The 24,210-nt window shown below is 43.1% G+C and overlaps 1 protein-coding gene across 1 annotated transcript in view; it reads right to left on the bottom strand.

Moving 5' to 3' along the window:
* CUBN (cubilin) overlaps positions 1–24,210 on the bottom strand; it is a gene marked incomplete at its 5' end in the record, with an annotated part of 137,108 nt that overhangs the window by 50,666 nt on the left and 62,232 nt on the right. Inside the window, 11 exons of the mRNA XM_079947699.1 lie at positions 51–243; positions 712–893; positions 1,924–2,129; positions 4,533–4,665; positions 5,546–5,674; positions 6,452–6,565; positions 7,199–7,315; positions 7,926–8,082; positions 11,240–11,421; positions 12,809–12,983; positions 21,722–21,903. Coding sequence (XP_079803825.1) covers positions 51–243; positions 712–893; positions 1,924–2,129; positions 4,533–4,665; positions 5,546–5,674; positions 6,452–6,565; positions 7,199–7,315; positions 7,926–8,082; positions 11,240–11,421; positions 12,809–12,983; positions 21,722–21,903 — 1,770 coding nt within the window. The remainder of the gene's footprint in view (positions 1–50; positions 244–711; positions 894–1,923; positions 2,130–4,532; positions 4,666–5,545; positions 5,675–6,451; positions 6,566–7,198; positions 7,316–7,925; positions 8,083–11,239; positions 11,422–12,808; positions 12,984–21,721; positions 21,904–24,210) is intronic.

The raw sequence follows: 24,210 nt of genomic DNA, 5'->3' as shown, positions 1-24,210 counted from the left end.
TCTTTCAGTCGCTGAAATGAAAAGGTTAGCCACATGGACAGGAGACCAACCTATAGGAATGGCACGTCCCACAGCTGTAGGTGCTTCCACCACATTCCAGTCCAAAAGGAAGCCCTTTCCATTTACAGAAAAATCAGAGGTGAACTGGAGAGTAACAGAGCTTCCAGAGGAGGTGAAAGAAAATGGGGCTACACCACAGTATGTTCCTATGAGACGAGAGTGTGTGTCGGGCCCATCATATACCTGCAACAGTGAGAATAAAGATTAGTAACACTGTTGGGGTTTTTTAGATGCAGAGTCAACATTTCTCAGGACACACTTTTCTGAGCAAATTTCCAACAGTTCTCCTTCTCACCCCCTGAGGAAAAAGAAGGCCACTTTTCAGAATTACCCCCAAATACTCCCCACTTTTTGTGGTGGCAAAGACTTCCTGTTTGCTGCTGCCAGAAAGGTCCTCCTTGTGGGTTTCCCCCAGGCATCTGGTTGGCCACTGTAAGAACTGGACTTGATAGGCCTTTGGCCTGATCCAGCAGGGGTCTTCTTACGCTCTTATGGTGGGAGGATCGAAGTGGTTGCACATGTGGCCAAAAGACTGTTTCATGCCTCAGCTCATTTTAAGTTGAGATATAATCATCTGACAGCTCCCTTTGCTTTGTGACTTATTTGTACCAGAGTTTACCAAAATAAAAAAGTTTGCAAGTTCAAGCGCACCTTCAGCTTGTCAAAGTAGCAGCTATACGCATCTTCAATATCCATCTGTGTGATCTGACCATGGACCGCTTGTGTTGTGTTGCCAGTTATTGTCCACTGATAGTTGGAGTAGTGAGGGTAATTTCTAGGCCACAGTGGAGATGCAATTTGTCCACTGCTTCCCACCACAGCATTTCCAAACACTGAAAAATGAGAGGTGGCTATTATTATTTTTATTGTTGTGGTTATTATTGTTATTAATGTTCTGTTGAATGATTTTGCTATGTAGGTAAAAGAGGGGAGATTTTCTTCGAGACCCTCTCCACCCCCAAATACTGCCTCCAATTTCCCCTTAAGTTTCATTTCCCCTTGCAAGGCTTTGTTATTTTAACTTAAACGAAATTTAAGCATGTGGGTACCATCATGGACAATGTGTTGGGGCTGCACAGCTCACCTGACCTCCCTCTAGGAGAGCTACTGCTGAACAGCAGGATGGAGAAGGGGTGAGGGCAGGTGATGGTGAAGTTGGCACAGTGCAGAAGGGCAATGTTTGCACTGTGCCACCCTTGCCGCTGCTCTCCTTCCCAGTATGCAGCAGCGACTCAGCTGGAGGGAGGTCAGGTGAGTGGTGAAGTCCCACTACACTGTCCACTCCTACCTGAGTGAAGAGGGACCCTGAGCTGTATCAGGGTGTCCTGATACAAAAGAGGACATGGCTCCTACACATTTAATAGTTTTATGGAAAGGGGGATTTCAGCAGGTGTAGTCTTGTTTTTAGAGTTGAGTCAGTGTACTAGTAATCCACCATTTTTTACTTTCTGAATTTTGTACGGTGTTTTTCCCCTTCCACGTTGCCAGTGCATTCCTGCCACCTCTACCACAGACACCAAGGGTCTCTGATTAAGAATGTACCCAATGGCAAATCACATGCTCTTATTTGATGTAACTTTTACATTGCCTCTTCATATTTTATGGATTTTTGAATTTACATGTGCCCAGGGGATTTATTTATCTTCAGTACTTATATCCCACCCACAACAGGTGTGTCTCTGTGTGAACTAAGCTATCACAAAGTTAAGGAAGTTACATGATGCTACATATTGTTGGCTGGCACTCTCCAGAAGTGAAAACACAGTAATATTGTCAAGGTGTATGTCTACACATATCTTTCTTTCCTTGCTTGCAAATGATCTGTAAAGTGATTGCTTCCGTTTGAGTTCAGTATTTACTTACTGTGAGCAAATGTGGCCTGGAAACCCCTTCCATCACCTGAGGCATCTGAGACAAATATAACCCACAGGCCGTGCCCAGTGATAGACGTATAATTCTCCAGCACAGAGTTGCCACACAATCGTGCCACCAGATGGCCACTGACATTGGCTTCTCTAATTTCTAGGTAGTCCTTGTTGCAGTCGTCACTTGCTTCCATCTGAAAATCTCTGTTTTCAACAGCAATGTGGGCACATTAATTGACATAACAGTGCATGGGATAAAATATAAATTACAAAGGGAAATGAATGTACTCCATCAAGCAATTATCTCTCAGTGATTCCACACTTTTCCTCTTACAAGGGTCAGCAAAATGCTAATGGTATTTAAGGGCTCCAAAATATTCTGTATTAAATGGGATCCAGTCCATTTGCAGTGTAATGCATATGGGAAAAGTTATCAGTGAGCCTCATCATATTATTACAAATTGTGGCTATCCTGTTATACTGTCTACTTCTATATCCTATCCTTTCCGTGGGTGGTATACAACTTAGTTTTACTAAGTGTAGACCCACTGAAATGAATAAACCTAACTTAGTCATGGTTGTCAGTTTCACTGGGTCTGCTCTGAATTAGTTGAATACCACCCATGGTATCCTGTTCTCCCTCTGCACTATAATGCAGGGTTTAAGGCATCCGTTTACCATGCTACACATCTGGAAGTAGGTGCTCTTCAACTGAGATGAACCAGCTTGCTTGACACACTGGCATTAGTAAGTCAATTAACACATGTTGGCTTGTGGATCATGCAGCATAATGGGTCAGTGCATCTGGATGTTAACCAGCAGGTTGGTGATTCGAGCCCAACCTGGGATGGCTGTGGGCAGGTTTCCTGCATTGCAAGGGGTTGAACTAGATGGCTCTCAAAGTCCCATCCAATTCTATGATTCTATAATTCTAATCTATACAAATGCATTGTTCAGAATTCTTTCAATTTTAAGGAAATGCATCATTTGGGGTTTTGTTAGGGGTGGTAGGTTCATTGTTTATTTTGCTTTTTAACTGCATGAAATACAAAGGAAGAGCTCCTTGCCATTTCAAAGGTTCTGGATGTATTTTTAGTTTTATTTTTTGTCCATGGGTGTGTATGCATTCCTTGCAAAATGCATGACTTTGAAAGCACATGCGATGGGTTCTGGCTTAATTGCTAAATGAAAGATGCCGATCCGTAATTTTGTCTTAAATCATATGTTTGCCCTTATACAGAAGTTGTTCTTTCTCATCCAAGGGTTTGTAGAGAATAGTTGATGTTTCTGCGCAGGGATTATATAGGATTCTGCACATACTTATAGACCCTATTTCCTTAAGACACATTGGCCAAGTCTTTTTGTGAGCATGGGGGGTGGGGTTTAAAAATTGGATCCTCTGCATCTCAAAGTTTCACCAGCAACAACTTGGCTGACTTATTCATTCTTGAACAAATTGGCTTTGTCATATGTGTACATCAGGAACTAATCTGAACCCTGCATGCTAGGTAAACTGTATTTTTCTTGTATCAAAATTGTATTCTGTATTTCGAAGGTCAGCCATGAATAGAAAATCAAAACCAGAGTTTTCTATGGTTAACATGCACAAAATATCACTACTCAGATTTCCTTCCAGTTTAAGTGCACCCATATGTCTTCAGGGCACTATGAAATGGAACCAAAAGCCCACCTAAACACACTTCAAACTCATTTAGAGCTATTCCTTGGAACATGCTAGAGAAGCAATTTTGCAAGACCAATATTAAAAAAAAAAAGCTTTTCCCAAATAAAAAGATACAAAACTGATAACAGACACAGCAGATAATAACTGACATCTTAAAGATGGTTCAAAGACTTCCCACTATTTCGTGATTTTCCTTTCAGTTATGAAGAACTGGGAAGGAACTGCTGACACCCACACCCACACCCACACGTGTGTGTGTCTCTGTGTTACAAAATGCTGTGGGTGCTGGCCTTATTGGCACATTTGTGTGTGCAAGACTGTGTGTGCATGCCATTAGATTTAATTGCTTAGTGCACTGACGTGGATGTACTTGGTTTTTTGCCTAGAAGGAGTGTGCACGTAGGATTTCATGATTTCCTCAAGGAGATAAGGATGAACTGCACCTGCTTCATTCTGCATTGTACATTCATTTCTTACAATTGTGCAAGAGACTCTGGACTAGGAGGAAAGTATTTGGGAATGAAATACCAGTTCAGTTTGGTCAATCATAGACATGTACTATAATAGCTGCTTGATTAGTCTGGGATATATATGTGTGTGTGTTTGTTTTGCAAGAGATCCCACAGAGGCAAAAGAAGGAAAATATCTAATAATCTCTCCTTGTTTATGCTATACCAGAGGAGTGGCATTTACAGCATAGAAGGCAATTGTTTCAACATCTACCATGATATGCTCTAGATAATGCACGGCGGAAGAAACAGACGGCAGGCCCTTTATGGCCACTACTGTGTTCTTTTTCCAAGTTGTTGTGGGCACCGCTACACTTTTACATGCTGGTAATTACATTTCCTACTAAACACAGCGTTTCCTTCCTGGAGCTCCATTAAAAGGCTAAACAATAACCCTTTGGAAATTCAATTTACGTGAAAGACAGCTGGAGCCGGTTGCCAGGGGAGACCAGAATGTTCCAGACACATTCAATATTTGGCGGGTAAGGCTCAGGGAAGTTGGGGCTATTGAAGGCTCCTCTCTCCATATGGAAGGTCCCTCCACAGGCTGCAAAGGAGAGAGAGAGAAATGAGCTGCAAGAAGACCAATGGAAAGGGAGAAAGATACTGCAAGCAGATTAGAGGTTTTGATAGCCACAAAAACGTGGGAATTCCCTTTTGTGTAGCTTCTTGAGAAAAGCAAATATCTCCATCTCGGATTTACGACTCAGAACAGGAAATCCTAGTTGTAGGAAGCTTCTCTAGTGGGTCAATTTCTCTACTCTTGCACATTGTGGGGCTGAATGTTTTACATGGTCCTCATATGGCACTTTTGCATTAAATGAAAGGTGCAGGCTAGAATACATTTTTAAAAATGTTACACTACAGACTCCTGCCTAGCAGGTGGCATTGAACCCCATAAATCACTGGTTTACCCTCTCCTGGTCCCCTGCTGCTGCCACACACTCTTCGGAGCCCTGCCAGTCCCTGACAACAGGTGATACCAAGCACCCATAGTTCACTCGCCTAAAGCTGCTCTGTGCTGACCCTTGGTTATCAGCCAATAATCACTCCATCATCTTCTTCAGCCTTGGATTCCCAGCTCCAATCACCCATTGGCTAAGTTGGGTAGAGATGATAGAAGGTGTAGTCCAATAACATCTGGGGACCTAGGGTTGAAGAACATGGCTGCACAAGATCCAATGTCCACTTGCTTATTCACTGGGCAACCTGTCACAGACCCTACATTCCTACTGGGTTTTCACTGACTGGCTTTACTGGTTCTTCCAACCAGCTTCCTTTCCTAGCTCCAGCCTTGCTCTTTCCTTCTTTTATGAGATCATTGCTCAAAGCAACTGTCTCATATTTAAGAGTTCCTGATGCCAAGGAATGTGGTGCAAAGCTTTAAAATTGTTACCCCATCTAGGAGTATTCAGAGACAGGCTTACCAGATGTTGATGCAGCAACAATGGCATGGAAACCTTTGGCAGTATTTGCATTATTGGAGATGAAATTGACAGACAAAGCACTGCCGTAGGAAGTGACAGGATGTGGAATGGTGGTGCCACAGTAGCGCCCTGAAAAGACCAACATAAGATAAATGAAATGTTTGATAGACCTTTTGGGAGCAAGGGGTTCTGTTTCATCCATTAATCATGGGCCTGTAATCAGTCCTCATTTCTTTATTTTTGCTGTTTAAAGAAGTTTACTATATTGCTCTTCAATGGAGCCTCTGGGATAGCTTCCAAAATGAAGATACAGGTGCCAAGGGCCTTACTACCTGTTATATTTATGACATAGGAAGTCCTCACATGGGGGGGGGGTTAAATTCAGTGCCAGGTGCAGAAGAGGGGTAAAGGTAAAGGGACCCCTGACCATTTGGTCCAGTCGTGACCGACTCTGGGGTTGCATGACTAAGCCGCTTCTGGCGAACCAGAGTAGCGCATGGAAATGCCGTTTACCTTCCTGCTGGAGTGGTACCTATTTATCTATTTGCACTTTGTGCTTTTGAACTGCTAGGTTGGCAGGAGCAAGGACTGAGCAACGGGAGCTCACCCCGTCATGGAGATTCGAACCACCAACCTTCTGATTGGCAAGTTAAACCACAGAGCCACCTGTGTCCCATGCAGAAGAGGGGGGCACTGCACAAATCCACCCCACACCTGGTATTAAATGTCACCTATCCTTCATCCATTCCCAACTTTAAAGGTCACAATTTTGTCTGCAAACAAGTGAATTTGCTAAAACAAGAACAATAATGATGATGCAAAATAATAATAATAATAATAATAATAATAATAATAATAATAATAATAATAATAATAATTCAACAAAATAAGTAAATGCTAACATACCCTGCAGAGGTGCATCATAATTATCCCCTTCCTGAATTTCTACGTAATCAGTGCTGCAATTATGCTGTCTGTCTTCAGTTTCAAAGTCAGTAAATGACAGTGTGACATGATTGACTGTTGGGAGAAAGAGATGTAAGGGAAAGTTTTGCATTTCACAAAAGGAGGAACTGAGTTAATGTTCACACTGAAGGCTGGCTATTTATTTATTTGATTTGATTTTTTTTCTCACCAGGATAGAACCACTTAATCATATTGAGATGCTTCAGACATGCATGAACAAGGAGCCTCAGGCTCACGCACTCCTTCTTCCCACTGTTCTAATGCACAGCGATCTCCCTTCTCCTTTCCTGGTCTGCACATGTATTCACAATTCTATCTGCAAATGAATGCTAGTTTCAAAGAACTGTGGGCTTTTGTGTGCCAGCACAAGACTTGCATTTGCCCTGTTGTAATTTGACCTTTATAGCGTTCAGCACAACCTTGAAACCTTATAGTTGGGACACTTAGGGACAGAATGGCGAAATGGTACGTTATCTCATTTTGCCCCAGATCCTAAGATTTTTCACATTAATTCCCACTCAGAAAAAGATTTAAGTGTCCCTTGGTCATGCCCATCTACCAGGATGCAGGACTTCCTGCAAAGAAGAAAAGAAGGAATTTTGCATTGTTATCACAGATGAGGGGAGGATGTTAGTCATTCAGCCTGCTTTCCCACAAGAGAGGGATGTGTGTCTGTTGTTAACTTACATGGTTCCTGAGCCTGGATAATCCAACTGCAATTCTGATTGTTTGGGTACTTGGCCGGGTACAGAGGAGAGGAAATGGCAGCACCAACTGAATCAACTTCCAAGACACTTCCACATTCTTTGGAATAAAAGATACAAATGAACATTAGTTAAGGTGTGTATAAAACTGGGCCTGGAAGGACAATGAAATTAGACCTTCCTTTAAAATCTTGCATGCACAGATGCTGACAATATGTGGTGAGGCTGCTTTCTGGAATCTCCCCAAATCACTTCCCATAATGGTCAAATATCCACTTCTGGGGTTTTTTAAAATAACAATATGAAGCTGCCTTTTATTGAGTCAGATGGTTGATCCATCAGTGCTGGGCAGAAGATAGTTTGCAATCTACTGATTTAGATTTCTAGGTACATCAGCAACTGTTTCTCTCTCTTAATAGTTTGACAAAAGGTTGCTTTCCTCTGAATTAGATTGCTGAGCTAAATAAAGCTTTCAGGGGAGCCAGGATATTGCAACTGGGTTGTTGGCAACAATGTTTTTTCTTTTCTTTTAACTTACTGGGTTTTTCCTTGAAAGGTTAAGAAAGGGAGATACAGGCTGGCATTTAGATAGCAATTGTATCGTGTTGCATGCATGCATGATGAGAAATGTAACATAATAAACACCCAGTCTGGAAGTAACCCTATCTAGGACAAGAATTAAAAGATATTCATGTCAGTGGGAAACTTGCCTTCAGTGAATTGAGCCCTAAAGCCTCTGAGATGGACAGTGCTGTCGGAGCGAAACCGTACAAATATGGTATTTTGGGTGGACAGGATAGGAGAAGGTCGCTGCTGCCCACAAACTTTCCGAAGAAGTGGAGCTTCAGCATTGGAACCATCAAATACCTATAGAGCAGAGCAGTATATATGATTAAGGTTAAGAACCTCAGAACAGCACTGCTTATCTAGCAAGGTGAAAATACACACTATGAGAATGTTGTAACCATAGTCTGGGCAGCAAATAAAGATAGCTAGTTACATCCAAATTGTACATGTACTGTACTAATACCAGGTTTCAGATGTGATATTTGAAGGTATTCATGTGTAGGAACCTGAGACAGAAGACCTGCTTTGTTGGTGGGGAGATTATACAATGTAGTATCAAGCAAGTGTTATCCTACACTTATTTTTCCTTATTGCAAAACGTCTCTTGGGGAAGAGGGTTTGTTTCATAGGAACTCCAAATCAGCCTTCAATGTGCATCCTGAATTTGTCAGGATGTGATTGAATCCCATGCCAAAATAGTGGCAGTCTGGAAGCCGCCAGAATTACTGCTGAAATTGATGCTTTACCAGGGGTCGTAGCTGATATGTGTTGCTATTTGTTGCTATTTAGCATTTTTAGCATGGCTTCAGATTAGTTTCTGTTTGTGTACACACCAATGGGCATTGACAGAGCATGGAAGGCTTTGCCCTATGCAAAGGTTTTCACACCTTGTCAAGAGATCAATTAGGAATAGCTTAAGGATTCCAGGATAAATTTATAAATGATCTTAAAGACCACTGTAAACAGTTAAAATCATTAGTGGGATTGGAATATCACTTGTAGTTTAATAGTGTTTTGGATATGATGGAGATGTAAAAGATGCAGGAGGAAATGATTAATAATAGGACCCACAAAGGGGAGGATGGAGGTCCAGGAGATTCCTTGGAATCTTGTTTTTATGATTTATGTTTGATATGTGATTGTAACATTTTAACCTGAAAAAACAAACAAATAAATAAAAATAAAAGGGGGAGGGGAGGGAGAGGAATAGCTTAAGGATTCCAATTGGTGTGAAGCTGGTTTGAAAAAACAATGCCCCAAACAGTAGTGTTTTATAACAAACTGCAAAATGCATATGCATTTTGTAGAATGATGTGCAAACCCAGAAGTGGAATTGCAGTGAGTACACAGTAAGCAGCAGTGTGATCCCAGCTGAGCTGAGTTACCCCTCTGGCAATTGTCACTAAACAGGGAAAGTCAGTGGAGAATTAGATCTTATTTTGTGAAATAAACCTTTTTTTCCCCAGAATGAGCTTTATGTGGTGTGTAAGCTTTTGCCACATCCTGGAACGCCACTGAAAACTGAGTTTCTTCAAGAGGCATGATAAATTGCAAATCTCACCATGTGTGGAGCTGGTGGGTAAAAGTCACAATGGGGTGAGTCAGGCCCCTTCGCTATCAGCAAACCGTGACTGTCAAAATGTCATAATTTTGCAATGCTCATTCTCTTGTCTCTTCATTTTTGGGTTTGTTTTTGTTTTTGTTTTTTGCAGGGATAGAGGCAGAAGAATGAGGGAATCTGGAAGTTGGGCGTAATGCACTTTTCTATAGCAACCAGATTTCCTCGCTTCCCCTAAAAGTGCCTCTTGTTCTTGAGCTCATGCCCTAATCGTCTCCAAATGCTGGAAAGCCTGACCAAAGATGCCGCTTCAGATTGGCTGGCTACAAAACACATGAGTGAAATGTACAGAAATTGGTACATTCCGTTTGGTGATTTTTATAACTGTGCTTTCCTGGAAACAACAAACAGTGTGATTTACCACAAATACTCCACCCATATGCATTTTGCAAAAGCATCGTTGGGTAATCAGAAACATGGGTACATTATTAAGTCAAAAAGGTGTGTGTGTGTGTGTGTGTGTGTGTGTGTGCTCATGCATGCACACACACATGCAGGGTGGAGAGACTGGAAGGAAAAGAGAGCTACTATTGCTTAGTTTTTGGGTGGGGTCTCCTCTCTTCCCAGTCTAGCACTGCGGTGGTGGTGGTGTTTCGTGTGCCATCTCTTGTTCTTCTGAGAGAATGGCAGCTGACCATTGGTTGTGAGGCTGATGAGAGTTGGGGTTCAACAACATCTGGAGGGCAATAGGCTAGCCACCCTGAGCACGAGATGAGGATCAAAAGGGAAGGGGTTGTCCCTCATGAATCCAGAAAGCAAATCATATTATTACTGTAAATGAAACAGGGTGGAAACCTACCTGGAACATCTCTTCCTATAACACATGAATATAAGCCACCTTCTTATCTGCTTATATTTTAAATTCCTGATGACTTGAAATATTGCTTATAGCTTTCCAGGTTAGCCTGCACTCTATGTTCTCTTAGCTTATATTGCTAAGTTGAAACACAACTCAAAACTAATCGGTTCCAGTTGTTGGAAGAGAATGACTCATAGCTTACTGGTATTGCAGACCACAGAGCAAATCTCAGTTTGCTCAATACTTTTTGTGGTTGTTAGAACCTAAAACATTATAATTTTTTTCAAAAAGTCTGCCAACATGTACAGTAGCTTCAGAAATGACCCTTAAAAAAACAGCAACTTTCATTTTGCTCATCAAGTGAAGTGAAGGACCAGGACCCTGATATGATACAATGCTGCCTTTCCATCATGCACATGACTGGCATGGCTGTTTTTGTTACAGATAGGTAGCCATGTTGGTCTGCCATAGTCAAAACAAAATAAAAAAATTCCTTCCAGTAGCACCTTAAAGACCAACTAAGTTAGTTCTTGGTATGAGCTTTCGTGTGCATGCACACTTCAGTGTATCTGAAGCAGTGTATCTGAAGAAGTGTGCATGTATCTGAAGCAGTATCTGAAGCAGTATATCTGAAGAAGTGTGCATGCACACGAAAGCTCATACCAAGAACTAACTTAGTTGGTCTTTAAGGTGCTACTGGAAGGAATTTTTTTATTTTGTTTTGACTATGGCTGTTTTTGTACGTTAGTACCAAGATAGAAAGTGCTACTCTTGCAAGACCATCTGGGTGAACTACTGCGTGTACTCATACAAGTGGCTCCACTGACATCCTGGGCACCACCCATGTGAATAAGAATCAGAGGAATTAGCACAGCACAAGGATGACATTTCTCTTTAAAATTTCTCCCCAAGCTGTTATTTGCACTAACAGCAGCTTCACTCCTAGGCAAACAGCAGCTGGTGGGGTGAGGGCAAGTTTCACTGAGACATGGGAAAGTGCTTTTATTTTTCCTTAAAAATAATAATCTCTCAGTACTCACTGCAACATAGTCATAGTTACATGAACTATGAGATTCTATTTCAAAGTCTGTGAAGTTCAGCAGAACACGGTGGCCCCCATCGACTCGAATGACCCAAGAGCAGTCACTGCTAGTGCTGTAAGGCTGAGGATAGTTGGGAGAATGGATTTCACCGCTTGGAGCTTGGAAAACTCCTCCGCAACCTAGAAGTGAAGGTAACGGATGCTCATTTGAGAAACCTGCATATTTTACCGAGAGTTCAAATGACTATCTGCGCTACATGTCGTACGTATCGGCAAAGCCATTAACTCCAGAAATAAATGCTAACCTGTTTATTAGGCTGGAATTGAAGCAACAGTCCTAGCTTCATTAACGGGACTCCACTAATGGGCACTTTGGTGGGCATCGAAGAAGGCAATGGAAGTTTGCCCATTGTGCTGGCTGGTTGGCAAGCGGGTAGGAGTGGGATTCTGCATGGCCTCAGTTTCTTTGGGTTACGCGATGTGCAGCAGCCTCAGGACACAGCACAGGCACTTAGACAGGGAAGTGTCTCTCCACTGCCTGGACAACTAGGTGTCCCTCCCAGTGCTGGCCTGGGGCATTCGGCTGCCTGAGGTGAACAGCGAGTCGGCGCTCCCTGCTGCTTCCTTGTACCGAAGCCAGTGAGAAAGGCAGTTGACTCTTACTTCTTCATGGCCAACCGGACAGCACTCTCCACTGCAAAACCCTAGCAGGAGCCCTGGATTGGCCCCACCCCTTCTTCCCCCTGGTAAACAACAGTGACCCACCTGCCAGGAAGCTGGGGCAGCACCTCTGCCTCACCCAGTGATTCACTTCTGCTCCTGCCTTTTGTATGGAAGGCCACACAAAAACCAGAGGTGGGTTTTTTTTTACACACAGTCCTCTCTCCAATGTCTCTCCACAAAAAGAGGAGACATTATCATAATCTGTGGGCACGTTTCAACCAAGGGCTGGTGAGTGTTGCGTTTCAGCAGTATAACAGCCACGGTGGTCAAAATAAGCCACCCTGAATTCTCAATGTTATGTTGCCCCATCCTACGTTGAGCAAGGCACTTGACCAGAGACTCCCAAGGTCCCTTCCAACTCCCTAATTCTGTGAATTTAGGGGTCCAACTCAAAGCAATTCTTTGAGTTGAAAATAAGCTGAAATGCTGTGCTTTGAGCTCAAACCTTGTGCATCCCATCATTCTCCGGGGCAACTACTTATTGTCATTTTAACATGTCTCTAATTACAATGATCATGGGTAAAACTTTGAGAAAAAAAAGAAGCACAGGAAGAATGAGCTAGCTCCATGGCACCACACTTGTACTAAGTACTGTTGTAGCGCACTAGGAGAATTTGGAGTTCGACATAACTCTGGCGTGTTGTCTTCCGCACTGCCTCTTCGGCTGCTCTCAGGCCTTACATTTAAAGTACATTTTAAGGAAGTGGTATATAAATTGCTGAAAACAAATAAAATAAATAAAGTTAAAGCACATGACTCGCCGCCTAAAGAATCATGGGAACTGTAGTTTACACACACACACACACACACACACACACACACACACACACAAATTCATTCTCACCTCCAGGTATCTCTTGCCAAGTGGCATTGAAGCCCCTTCCATTCACATATCTGTCTGTCTTGAATCGGACTGAAACTGTATTTCCAGTGCTAGAGACATGTAGAGGGTTTTGTAGCGATCTGGGGGCGCACAGTTGGGCCAACCTGGGAGAAGAGAAGTCAGGCCCACCATAGATCTGGAAAGAAAATAGAAACAGCAAAAGCAAGACTTGCTTTTTAAAGAGGAAGCAACAACTATCAAAAGCATCTAGCGTCCCATAAAGAAAGTAGATTTAACATTTCATATGAATAATAAAAATTGGAAGTCAAAACAAATGTTCGGAGCTGAATGAGGCTAAATGACATTCCACTGCCAATTCCAGCCTCCCTGGGCCACCCATCATTTGTGCAGAGCTCCTGTGTTCTCCTACATGTGATGTGATGCTGATCCAGAGATATGTTGTTGTTTAGTCATTTAGTTGTGTCCGACTCTTTGTGACCCTATGGACCAGAGCACGCCAGGCACTCCTGTCTTCCACTGCCTCCCGCAGTTTGGTCAAAATCATGCTGGTAGCTTCGAGAACACTGTCCAACCATCTCATCCTCTGTCGTCCCCTTCTCCTTGTGCCCTCCATCTTTCCCAACATCAGGGTCTTTTCCAGGGAGTCTCCTCTTCTCATGAGGTGGCCAAAGTATTGGAGCCTCAGCTTCACGATCTGTCCTTCCAGTGAGCACTCAGGGCTGATTTCCTTCAGAATGGAGAGGTTTGATCTTTTTGCAGTCCATGGGACTCTCAAGAGTCTCCTCCAGCACCATAATTCAAAAGCATCAATTCTTCGGCGATCAGCCTTCTTTATGGTCCAGCTCTCACTTCCATACATCACTACTGGGAAAACCATAGCTTTCACTATGCGGACCTTTGTTGGCAAGGTGATGTCTCCGCTTTTTAAGATGCTGTCTAGGTTTGTCATTGCTTTTCTCCCAAGAAGCAGGCGTCTTTTAATTTCATGGCTGCTGTCACCATCTGCAGTGATCATGGAGCCCAAGAAAGTAAAATCTCTCACTGCCTCCATTTCTTCCCCTTCTATTTGCCAGGAGGTGATGGGACCAGTGGCCGTGATCTTCGTTTTTTTGATGTTGAGCTTCAGACCATATTTTGCACTCTCCTCTTTCACCCTCATTAAGAGGTTCTTTAATTCCTCCTCACTTTCTGCCATCAAGGTTGTGTCATCTGCATATCTGAGGTTGTTGATATTTCTTCCAGCAATCTTAATTCCGGCTAGGGATTCATCCAGAGATATAGCCAAACCTCAATCCTGTGCCAACCTAACCTGAGAGTAAGTCAAATTCAGTTCAACATAGAGATGTGCCCTGACAGTCTCCCACCTCCAGTCCCACTTTTGATGCTCTTTAATAGGCTTTGGAAGATTTCCCCACAAAGATGTGGCAAGGCAAGGGCCACAAAAAGTGTGTATCAGAGTACACTCATCCTCTAGGCCTTGGGGTGATGCTGGTTTGCCCTACATGGCAGGTCAGTTATGAAGAAACCTGTCAGGTTAGCTGCTTTAATATTTCTGTAACATTTCTGTAGGAACAGTTAAATGCCGTGGATTAATGCATAATGCATCACCTGCTAAAGGTCTCAGATTAACATATTTTCCGAGCTAAGCAAAGATTTTTAAGCTCTCCAAGGCCTTTTAACAACTTTTAACATTTTGTAATATAACTTGACATCCCTGTTTATGCCTGCTTTATTACTGCTGGTCCATGTTTTAGTGATAGCTGGCCAGGTTTCAGCTCTTTTCAGCTTTTTTAATATGAGCTACATGGCTTTTGGGACGCAGGTGGCGCTGTGGGTTAAAGCCTCAGCGCCTAGGGCTTGCCGATCGAAAGGTCAGCGGTTCGAATCCCTGTGGCGGGGTGCGCTCCCGCTGCTCGGTCCCAGCGCCTGCCAACCTAGCAGTTCGAAAGCACCTCCGGGTGCAAGTAGATAAATAGGGACCGCTTACCAGCGGGAAGGTAAAACGGCGTTTCCGTGTGCGGCTCTGGCTCTGGCTCTGGCCAGAGCAGCGATGTCATGCTGGCCACGTGACCCGGAAGTGTCTCCGGACAGCGCTGGCCCCTGGCCTCTTAAGTGAGATGGGCGCACAACCCCAGAGTCTGTCAAGACTGGCCCGTACGGGCAGGGGTACCTTTACCTTTACTTTACATGGCTTTTATTGTCTCATTTTATTTGGGATCTTTATGTTGTGTCTGTTTTTGCACTATTCTATGCTACTTTCATAAAAAGCTAATTGTTGTATGTCGCCTAGAGATCTCATGTTATGAGGCACTGGAGAAGTGCAAATAAGAAATAAATCATTCCAACTACAATATTTGAACTTAATATTTTGGGCTCTGATTCTAGGAGTTGCCTGGTTTTTTTTGTTTTTTTGTTTGTTTTTTACACTTATAGCCCTATCCTTGATGGGCTTCCTAATTGTGTCAAGCCCCTACCCATCATCAGAATCTCACGCTTTGGGGCTCTTCTTCAGATAGTCATGGGCAACATGTGGTGGTCTGAGGAAGGAGCTGCAACACTGGGAGTGGGCTAAAAGTGTGGCCCTGATCCAAAGTGATAATGGTAATGCTCTACATGCATTGGGAAAGAAAGGTTCCCAGATATTGGGGAAGCTTCTAAGTGTGTTCAGTGGGACCATATAGAAGTCCCCATTGGATCTTTGTGTTCAACATTTGTGGTGTTTTCATGTGTGCCCTGGTGTTCTCTATACACTTTTAACCCTTGTGAGTTCAGGCAAATGCTCCAAGAGAGCATCACCACACAACTTAAAGCACATTCAACACACATTTAAAGCATATGACTTTCCCAATAGAATATTGGGAAGTGTATTGTATTAAGGGTGCTGGGAACTGTAGTTCTGCAAGGGGAGAAGCTTTTGTTCCCAGGATCATTTAAGGGAAGTTGTGCGCTTTAAATGCACTTTGCATGTGCTTTAAGTTTATGGTGTGCGTCTGCCCATTGTTAATCAAACTATCCTCTAGCATAGGAGTAGCCAAAGTGGTACCCTCCAGATACTACTGAACTTCATCTCCCATTGTCCCTGACCAGTAGCCATGCCAGCTGAGGCTGATGGGAGTTGCAGTCCCACCATATTTGGAAGGCGCTATGTTGAGAACTCCTGCCCTAACTGCTGTAGTTTATGGGTGTTTGTGAACATAAATACAGTACAAAGAGATGATGATGATGATGACGACAACTGTCTCTTACTTAGTATTATATTCACACAGAAAATCAGGCTAAACCCAACTCAGCGTTCTCATTTTCATTATTTAATAAACCTTAATACCCCTGAGGAATGATACTGCGGTAATAATTTTAGAACTGCTGCAAACACCTCTCCATTGTACATTTAGTCAGCTGCATATTTAAACCCCCAAAGGGATTTTCTTTCCAACTCCTAAGCCAAGGTTCACGAACAGATGTTTTGCAAAGTGAATCAGTCCCATGAATCCTAGACATATATCAACAATATTCCTTTTGATTCATTCTATTTGAATGTAACTGTCACAATGAGATGTGCTCCACCCTGCCATGCCTTTCCTATAGGAATTATAGAAAATAACAGTCCTGTGTTTTCCCAAGGAAAATACTCAGTGGAAAGAACAGGGCAGCCCCTCCAATTCCATTGCTTTGAATAATGAAGAATGTAGAATAATAAGGCGTCACTGAACCATGATATTCAACACAACCCACAAAATGTATACAGATAATTGAGCATATCTTACTTTAGTTTAGTGGCTCAAAGGTCAGAATATATGCTTTCATTTGAAAGAGTAGCAGCATTTTGGCTTCTCGACTAGAGAAAGGGCATGTGATTCGAACTTATAATCACTCCTCTGTCCTATCGGTTCTTGAAACATGGTGTGGATATTACAGAAATGAATGGAACTGCTGTTAAAAGGAGATCTTTATTAAATAGTTGGCCTTCAGTCTGGGGAGGGCAATGGGGGTGCAGGGGCAGAGCCAACATACTCATCTCAGCCCCATCCCTGTCCCAGTATGGAATTTCCATATTTTTGTAAAGCCTATTATATAAGGCACCTCCCATGTTCTGCACTATCATCACAGCCAATCAGGGCATGGTGGGCAGCGTTATACAATGGGTGAAGGAAGGGCTTGTTATGATGCTGAGCTTTCTTGATCACCTTAGAAGGTTCTGGAGAAAGCGAGCTTCGACACCTGAATCCTTTGTGTGTACAGATCATCAAATGCCTGCATACCCTCCAACATTCCTCAGCTAAAAATCGGGATGTATGTTACGCTGCCACACAAGTCAGCTGCCTTGCGTGGAAGCACAGCACCAAAAGACGCATGCTGCTGCATGAGTCTACCTGGCAGCTGCTTGCTCCCTTCCTCCACCTGTGTCACACCTTAGGCTACCATGACAGTGGTGGTGGTGGCTTGCGTGAAAGCAGAGAGGGGCCAGCAAGAGTGCTGCATGTATCCGCCACCTCCACTTCAGCGGGGAACTGCTTCCCCTGCGCGTAAGATTCCTACTTCACAAGGGTTCCAATGCACACACAAGCCCTGGCTCATCCTCCAACCCAAGCTCAGTGGCAGAAGGACTTGAGGGGGGAAATGAGACATTCCAGGATCAAATCAGAAGTTGGGATGGCTTCGGTAATTCTAGGAATGTCCTGGGAAAATAGGGACACTTGAAGGGTACAGTATGTGTCTGTACCTCTTTTAAGCTGCTTCTACTACTAGTAATGATAATGATAATAACAAATTAGAGGAAAATCAAGATGGGAGGCTGCATACATACCATGTATTTAAATCACATGACTTCCCCCAAAGAATCCTGGGAGTTGTGGTCCACCCCTCACAAAGCTGTAATTCCAGCAACAAAGTACAGTTCGCAGCATTCTTTGGGGGAAAGTCATGCACTTTAAATCAATGATGTGTATACAGCCAAAGATCATGGCATGCTGAAGCTTAGCGCCATGGGCCTCCTTCAGCCAGAACCAAATTTCTAGCAGGGATCCTATGAGTATCTGACATGCTCAGGAGACATGTCTTTTCACACACACAAGGAAGAGTTGCCAATTGTGTTCTGTTTCGGCACAGTGAATCTAACATACACTGCCCTGAGAAATAGAACTAAGCCTCCAGACTTCTTCCAACCCTTGGACTAAGAGAAAACTTGCTGCGCGCCTGCTTTAAGTGCCCTGCCATGAAGCTGTATATAGCCATGTTAAGAAAACTTGTTATGCTACCAGCACCATTCCAGAGCCTGAATCAGTAGCTAAGTTCCAACAGATAACACACTGGTTTCTAATGACTCCTTGCCCAGTTACAGCACTTCAATCGCATCCCATGCCATTATTGGAAAGTCCACCAGCCTTCAAGAACAGCTTCTGATTGGCCCAAGAGGCTACAGAAGAAAGGGGGGAAATGTGAAAGTCCTCTTGCATGAGTGGAACTCCATTTGCAACGCTCTGGACCCAAGCCTCCATCCACAATGCCCTACTTGATCTTGGTCCTAATATCTTAAAAGCAGGTTGGGTAACCAGTTGTCGTTAGGACTTGTAGCTTGCATAAACCCCAGCCAGCATGGCCAATGACCAAAGGTGATAGGAGTTGTGGCGGAATGACATTTGGAGGGCCATATATTCCCAGCCCCTTAAAAGCAGCTGAATTGCTTGAAAATCAAAAGGGGGAAAGAGGGGGAAATGGATTATTTGTGGATAGACCCTACAGGAAGGGTGCAATCCATTTGTATTTTTCTTATCATGGGCAAACAGCAGTGAGGGCAATTTTTATCTGGAAAACTGAAGAAAGAGAAAGGGTAAACTTTCCCTGTCCACACCCTGCTTCCAATCTGGATTCCCCCACCCCTACATGGCTGCTATTTCAAAAGAAAAGTTTTAAAAGATTGAGCAGGAGCTGTGCATCTGAGTCATCGCCTCTCGCTTGGTCCTTAATTGGTTCAATGCCCTTTCGCATCAACCACTAGTTTCACAATTGCCTTTTGTACAGTTTCAAAAAATGCAAAGGCTATTTCAAAAGCCAAGCGATTGAGGAGTGGCTTCTCCCCCCAACCCCACGCCTTTTGCTGTGGATGCCAATTCGTCAGATGCTTTCACAAAGGCTGGAGCAGAGACAAGCCAGACTGTTTCCATGACAGAAAAGAAATATTTCATTTATTTATTTTTTAAAAACTTTGGTTTTGGCTATAAAGGGGGTGAAAAACCTCCAATTGTTGCCACATGAATCGCACATGAGGGGAAAAAGCTGCAGGAAGCTTAGAAGAATATTGGGGTGTGGTCCATGCAGAAGAGCCATATGCTGGAATAGAATGAAAAAAAGCTGTTCACGAGTCGGAACACCCCTATGGAGAGAGAGGGGGGGAATAGCTCTCTTCCAACACATCACACAGAGGGTGCAGCACAGATCAATAAAGCCCGTGGTTTTAGTCTGGCTTTTGCCATTTGCTTCTGCTCTGCTAGTTCTGTTTATTGTGACAATCAAGCTGGCATTCCAAAGTTATGAGCAACAGAGAGAGGCCATTTCATATGGCCGGCCATCCTTGTGGTGCAGATTTCAGTGGGTAAAACTGGCCCCCGCTGAGATCTGACTGTTCTCCCCGAGAGAGAACAGAGAGGTTCAGGCAGAAGGAAATATGCAGCTTTATCCTGCTTTGCAGGACTGAGAGGGAGGCTGAGAGGGAGGGAGAAGAATACAATGTGCAGAAGGGGGGTGAGGTGGAGCAGGAAAGGATGCCGCAAAGCTCTTTCACATCTAAACTGCAATGCCAACTTGGTGTTGCTGCTCTGAAGGACTGAGAAACGGTCAGTGAGTTGAAAGTTCTGCAGAGCAATCATAACATGGTGATTATAACAGATGAGGGTGATTGCAAAGTGTCGCTGGGGGAGAACCAGTTCCATGGAAAGAGTGGGAGGGGTCTTGTCTTACACTGGAGATTGCATAGTTCCAGTGCTATCATCTCTTCCTGTTATGTACTAAGCTTGGATCCTAGAACAATAGGCAGGTAGGATCCTAGAATGCAACAACTGATTGGCTTGCAGTAGCAGCCCAATCAGGCTCCAGGAGGAAGTTAATCATCCTATTAGGCTGGTAGGATCCTAGAATGCAACAACTGATTGGCTTGCAGTAGCAGCCCAATCAGGCTCCAGGAGGGAAGCAGAATCAACCAATCAGACAGGACTTATTGTGTAAATAATGTATATAAAAGCCTGAGGTTTTGGGGGAAATCCAATCACTATTTTACACACTGCAATAAAGAGCATGAAATCACTGCAGGACTCCGAGTATATTTCACTTCCCTTAGTCTCCTCCTCTCCAGGCTAAGCAGACCTATCACCCATTTCTCATAGGACTTGTTCTCTAGAGTTCTTCCTCTTGGGCATCCTCCTCTGAACATGCTCCAGTTTGCCAATGCTATTCTAAAGACGAGGCACCCAGGAACGGACACATGACTCCATGGAGCTGTTCTCTTCCGTTGCACATCGTCAGCTCATCTCTCACCCTCTGAGCCTTCTGAAGCCTCCTATCTTCAAAGCACCCTCATCAGTGACTCCTCCTACTATCACAATCCTCATATCAAATTTCTCTGCTCTTTGATCTCCAGGCTCATTAAATAGGTCACCTCAATCTTCCTCTTTTAATCTACTTTAGCCTACTTTTGTCATCTTCTGATTTACTATTTGAAATCATAGCTAGTAGGCAGAAACTTTTACTCCCTCTATTCCCCAGAGATCTCGCTAGTACAACACCAGAACTAGCTATTATTATTGTTGTTGTTGTTATTATTATTATTATTATTATTATTATTAAATTCAACTTGGAAGTTCTTCCATTTTAAAACTAGCACTGGTACTTTTTTCTGCAGGCATGCAGTGGTCAAATACCAGATGTCAGCTTACAGTTATTCCACTTCTGGATCAACCTAGGAATGGTTGCAAAGTATGATCTTCATTTATCATTTATGTCCCTTGCCTGACTGAAGCATAATGATGGCTTGCTTAGATGTAAGATGGTTTAGACATAAGATGAGACCTGCAGGGACAGGAAAGGAGACCAGCCAGAAAGAGGGAGACAGTGGTCACAGGAGTAGGATGGACCCTGAAAGCTGGAGGCAGAGGAAATGGAAACAATCGAAGCTCAAGGGGGGGAAAGAGCATGAAGGAGAGTGGGTTGGCCAAACTCTAGGAGGCCTCCAAGGTTAATTCATTGTTCCAAGCAGAAACACCTCAAGGCTAGCTATGTCACCAGTATTTAAACTTTCAAAACAGTCCCTCAAAATAGGTTGGAATGCTTTTCAAAAAAGAGAGCTCTGAACTGAAACCACTATAGCCAACAGTAAAACAGTTTGTGCTTTCCCCGTTATTCTGTGCAAAGTTTCCAAAAACAGTAGTTTCACTGTGCTGTGATCATGATGTCCTAGCACACTTCTGTAAGACAACAGAGAGAGAGGGGGCTTTGCAGGGAGGGTGAGATGTGGAAGATGAGAGATTCATACAGTAACTCCTGATAGTTAATTATGACTCCCTGTTTCCTCTTAGGCAGGGATATCTTTCAGATTGATCAGCTTTCATGAATCATTTTAGGAACATGTGATTTCTAATCTGGGGGATAGCAAGAAGATAATATGAACTCTCTTGAGAAAAGAGGTAGTCTTTATCAATGGATTTGAAAACTCTGTGGTACATCATGCAAAAAACAAAAACAAAACTAGCTTCTCAGGTGTGCTTGCACCTCAGGTTCAGGTATAAAATAGAGGGGGTTGGTAACTGGGACATATCCATATTGTCAGGACTATGTTTCAGGTCCTTTTTCATTCATGAAACTCTGGGCAGTAAAAACACCTGGTTCCGAGTCGTCGTCCCTCCCGCCCTAATAAAAGCCACCTACCTCTAAAACATCATAGTTGCAACTTGAATGGTATTCAACGTCAAATTCCTCTATGGTGAGCTGAATGCTACTACCCGGGGCTGTGTGAATATACCAGTGACATTCCCTATTGTTAGGGTACTTGTTTGGATATCCTGGGCTATGGAAAGATCCAGATGTCCCAGAAAGCTCTGCACCACACCCTGGAAAAAAAAAGTAGGCAGCACAGTTAGATTTCAGTTTTTGTCAAATGTACATATTGATTTCCACTAAAAAAATGTTCCAAAGTGCTTTGCATCCAGGGTAAAAATACACTAACAAAAAAAAAACACAAGTTAAAGATACAGTTAGAAAACAATTATCATAAAAGAGTTTATCATCTCCATCTTACATAACCACCCCACCCAACTTAAGATGAACACCAAATCAGGACAAACATTCCATCATTGGTGGTGTGCAGATGCCCAGGATAACCCCATTCAGAGCAGAATGCATTCCATTCATCCAGGCAGAGGAACCACCCACTGACAGTGTCTCAGTCTTCTCTAGATTGAACTTCACTTTGTTGGTCCTTATCCAGTCCATTACTTAGACCCAGGCGCTGATCCAGCACATCCACGGCCACAACTGCTTGAGCTGTAAAGAAGTAGCGTTGTGTGTTATCAGCGCACTCCAAACTCTGGCTGACCCCATCAGCGGTTTGATCATGGGAGATAAAACTGAACCCTGCATATTCCCACATATGAGAGGCTTCACAGGGCCAAACAACATCCCCAAACCCCATAACTGTCCAACTGGAGCCAACAATCCAAGTAGCAGCAGAACTATGAAAAATAGTTCTACTCTGGGCTCATCCACATTTCCGTTTGCCCCACAGCTTTCCCCTGGAAAAACCTATGTTTTAGTGCTGACTTGGAACAAATGGCAACTGGGTTTTCCTCAGGTTGCCATTGGTTCCAATTTAGCACTAAAGAACAGGTTTCCTGGGGGAAAACAGTGTGGCGAAGGCAAAACAATGTCTAGAAAACACCGGACAAGCAGCAAACGGCTCAGACCCATGCTTTGTGTGGACGAGCCCTCAAGAACCCCATGCTCAGTGGTACTGAGAGATGCTGAGAGATAAAGGAGAATCAACAGGGACTCATTCCACCAATCTCTCTCCCAACAGAAGATATCATACAGGGTGACCAAGACAGTCTCAGCATCAAAACTGGGCACAAAGCCCAGTTGAAATGGATCTGAAAAATCACAATTGAAGTGGATCTAGTTAAGGATAGTGGGGAAATAACCATCCAAGTGCAAAAACATTTATGCTAGTAATATGCTTAAAAAGTATGTATGGACTAACATCAAGAGAAGGCTGAAGAGGAAATGAAAGAAGAATGAAGTGGCTACATCAGGAAGTAATGGGCATATGTTTGCAACAGGAGTGGGAAACCTACTTTTTTAAAAGAAGAGGAAGAAGAAGAAGAAGAAGAAGAAGAAGAAGAAGAAGAAGAAGAAAGAAAGATATTGCATTAAATTTAAATAATTTGGACCGATTTGTATTAATTTGGAAAACCAATAAAAATAATATAAAAAAGGTATGCATGTCCAATTCACATGTAATTAAAAATATCAAGTCCAGTTTTCAGACTAAAGTTAGAGTGAACACTTTCTACGTGTTCATAGGCCTCCAAATTAGGTATATTTAAAAAAAATATATAAACCACCCAACACAGAGACACACAATTAAGATAAAGACTAGCAGTGCAATGCAGCAGGAAGTCAATGATATATGCAAGATCCAGGAACCAAATAAAATCAGTCAAAGCCAATAACCCAGTGAAATAAAACAATTGCCATGGCATCCCAAAAGCCTGTAGGGTGGGGGACACGTAAACTTTAGGGGAGAGTGGCATTCCACCATTGAGAAGGCCCTGCTCCAATGTCACCACCAACTGCAGTTCTTATGGAAGTGGAAGAAGGGGCATCAGGACCCATGCTCTTATCAACTTGGGTATTGATAGACATCAGTATGCAAAGTGGGATCTTGACCACTTTGAGATGCTGACTAATTTTTGTGCAAATTCAGATTCTGTTTCTTCTATGTTTTCCAAAGCTGCCCATCCAAGTCAGCTGGAATCTGTGGGTTTCTTCTCAAATAATTTAGCTGGCCAGAAGAGGGGCACATTCTGGGGCTAAAATGGAAGCAGTCCGAAGTGTTGATTTGCTGTAAAAACATGCAAAAGCCTTTCCCTACACACACATTGTCACATAGTTTCCTACTATACATTTCACCGTGAGTCATTAGAAATGCAGAAATAAATGCCAGACTCCTTTGCAGCTGGTTTTCTCATAAAGGGGGGTGGGCAGGATTTAATATGAATCATTTCCTTTATTTCACTGTATTCGTTGCACATATGGTCTCTAGGGAGGCAAGGGTCTAAAATCGTCAATTCAATCTTTTACTACCACCCTCTTATCGAGGCAGAGATGCATACGGATTGGTTGAGGTCTATGCTCCACCA

The sequence above is a fragment of the Podarcis cretensis genome, assembly GCF_951804945.1.
Source record: "Podarcis cretensis genome assembly, chromosome: 12".
NCBI classification, from domain to species: domain Eukaryota; kingdom Metazoa; phylum Chordata; class Lepidosauria; order Squamata; family Lacertidae; genus Podarcis; species Podarcis cretensis.
Note: the sequence above shows the minus strand (reverse complement) of the source record. Positions and strands in the feature narration are given on the sequence as shown.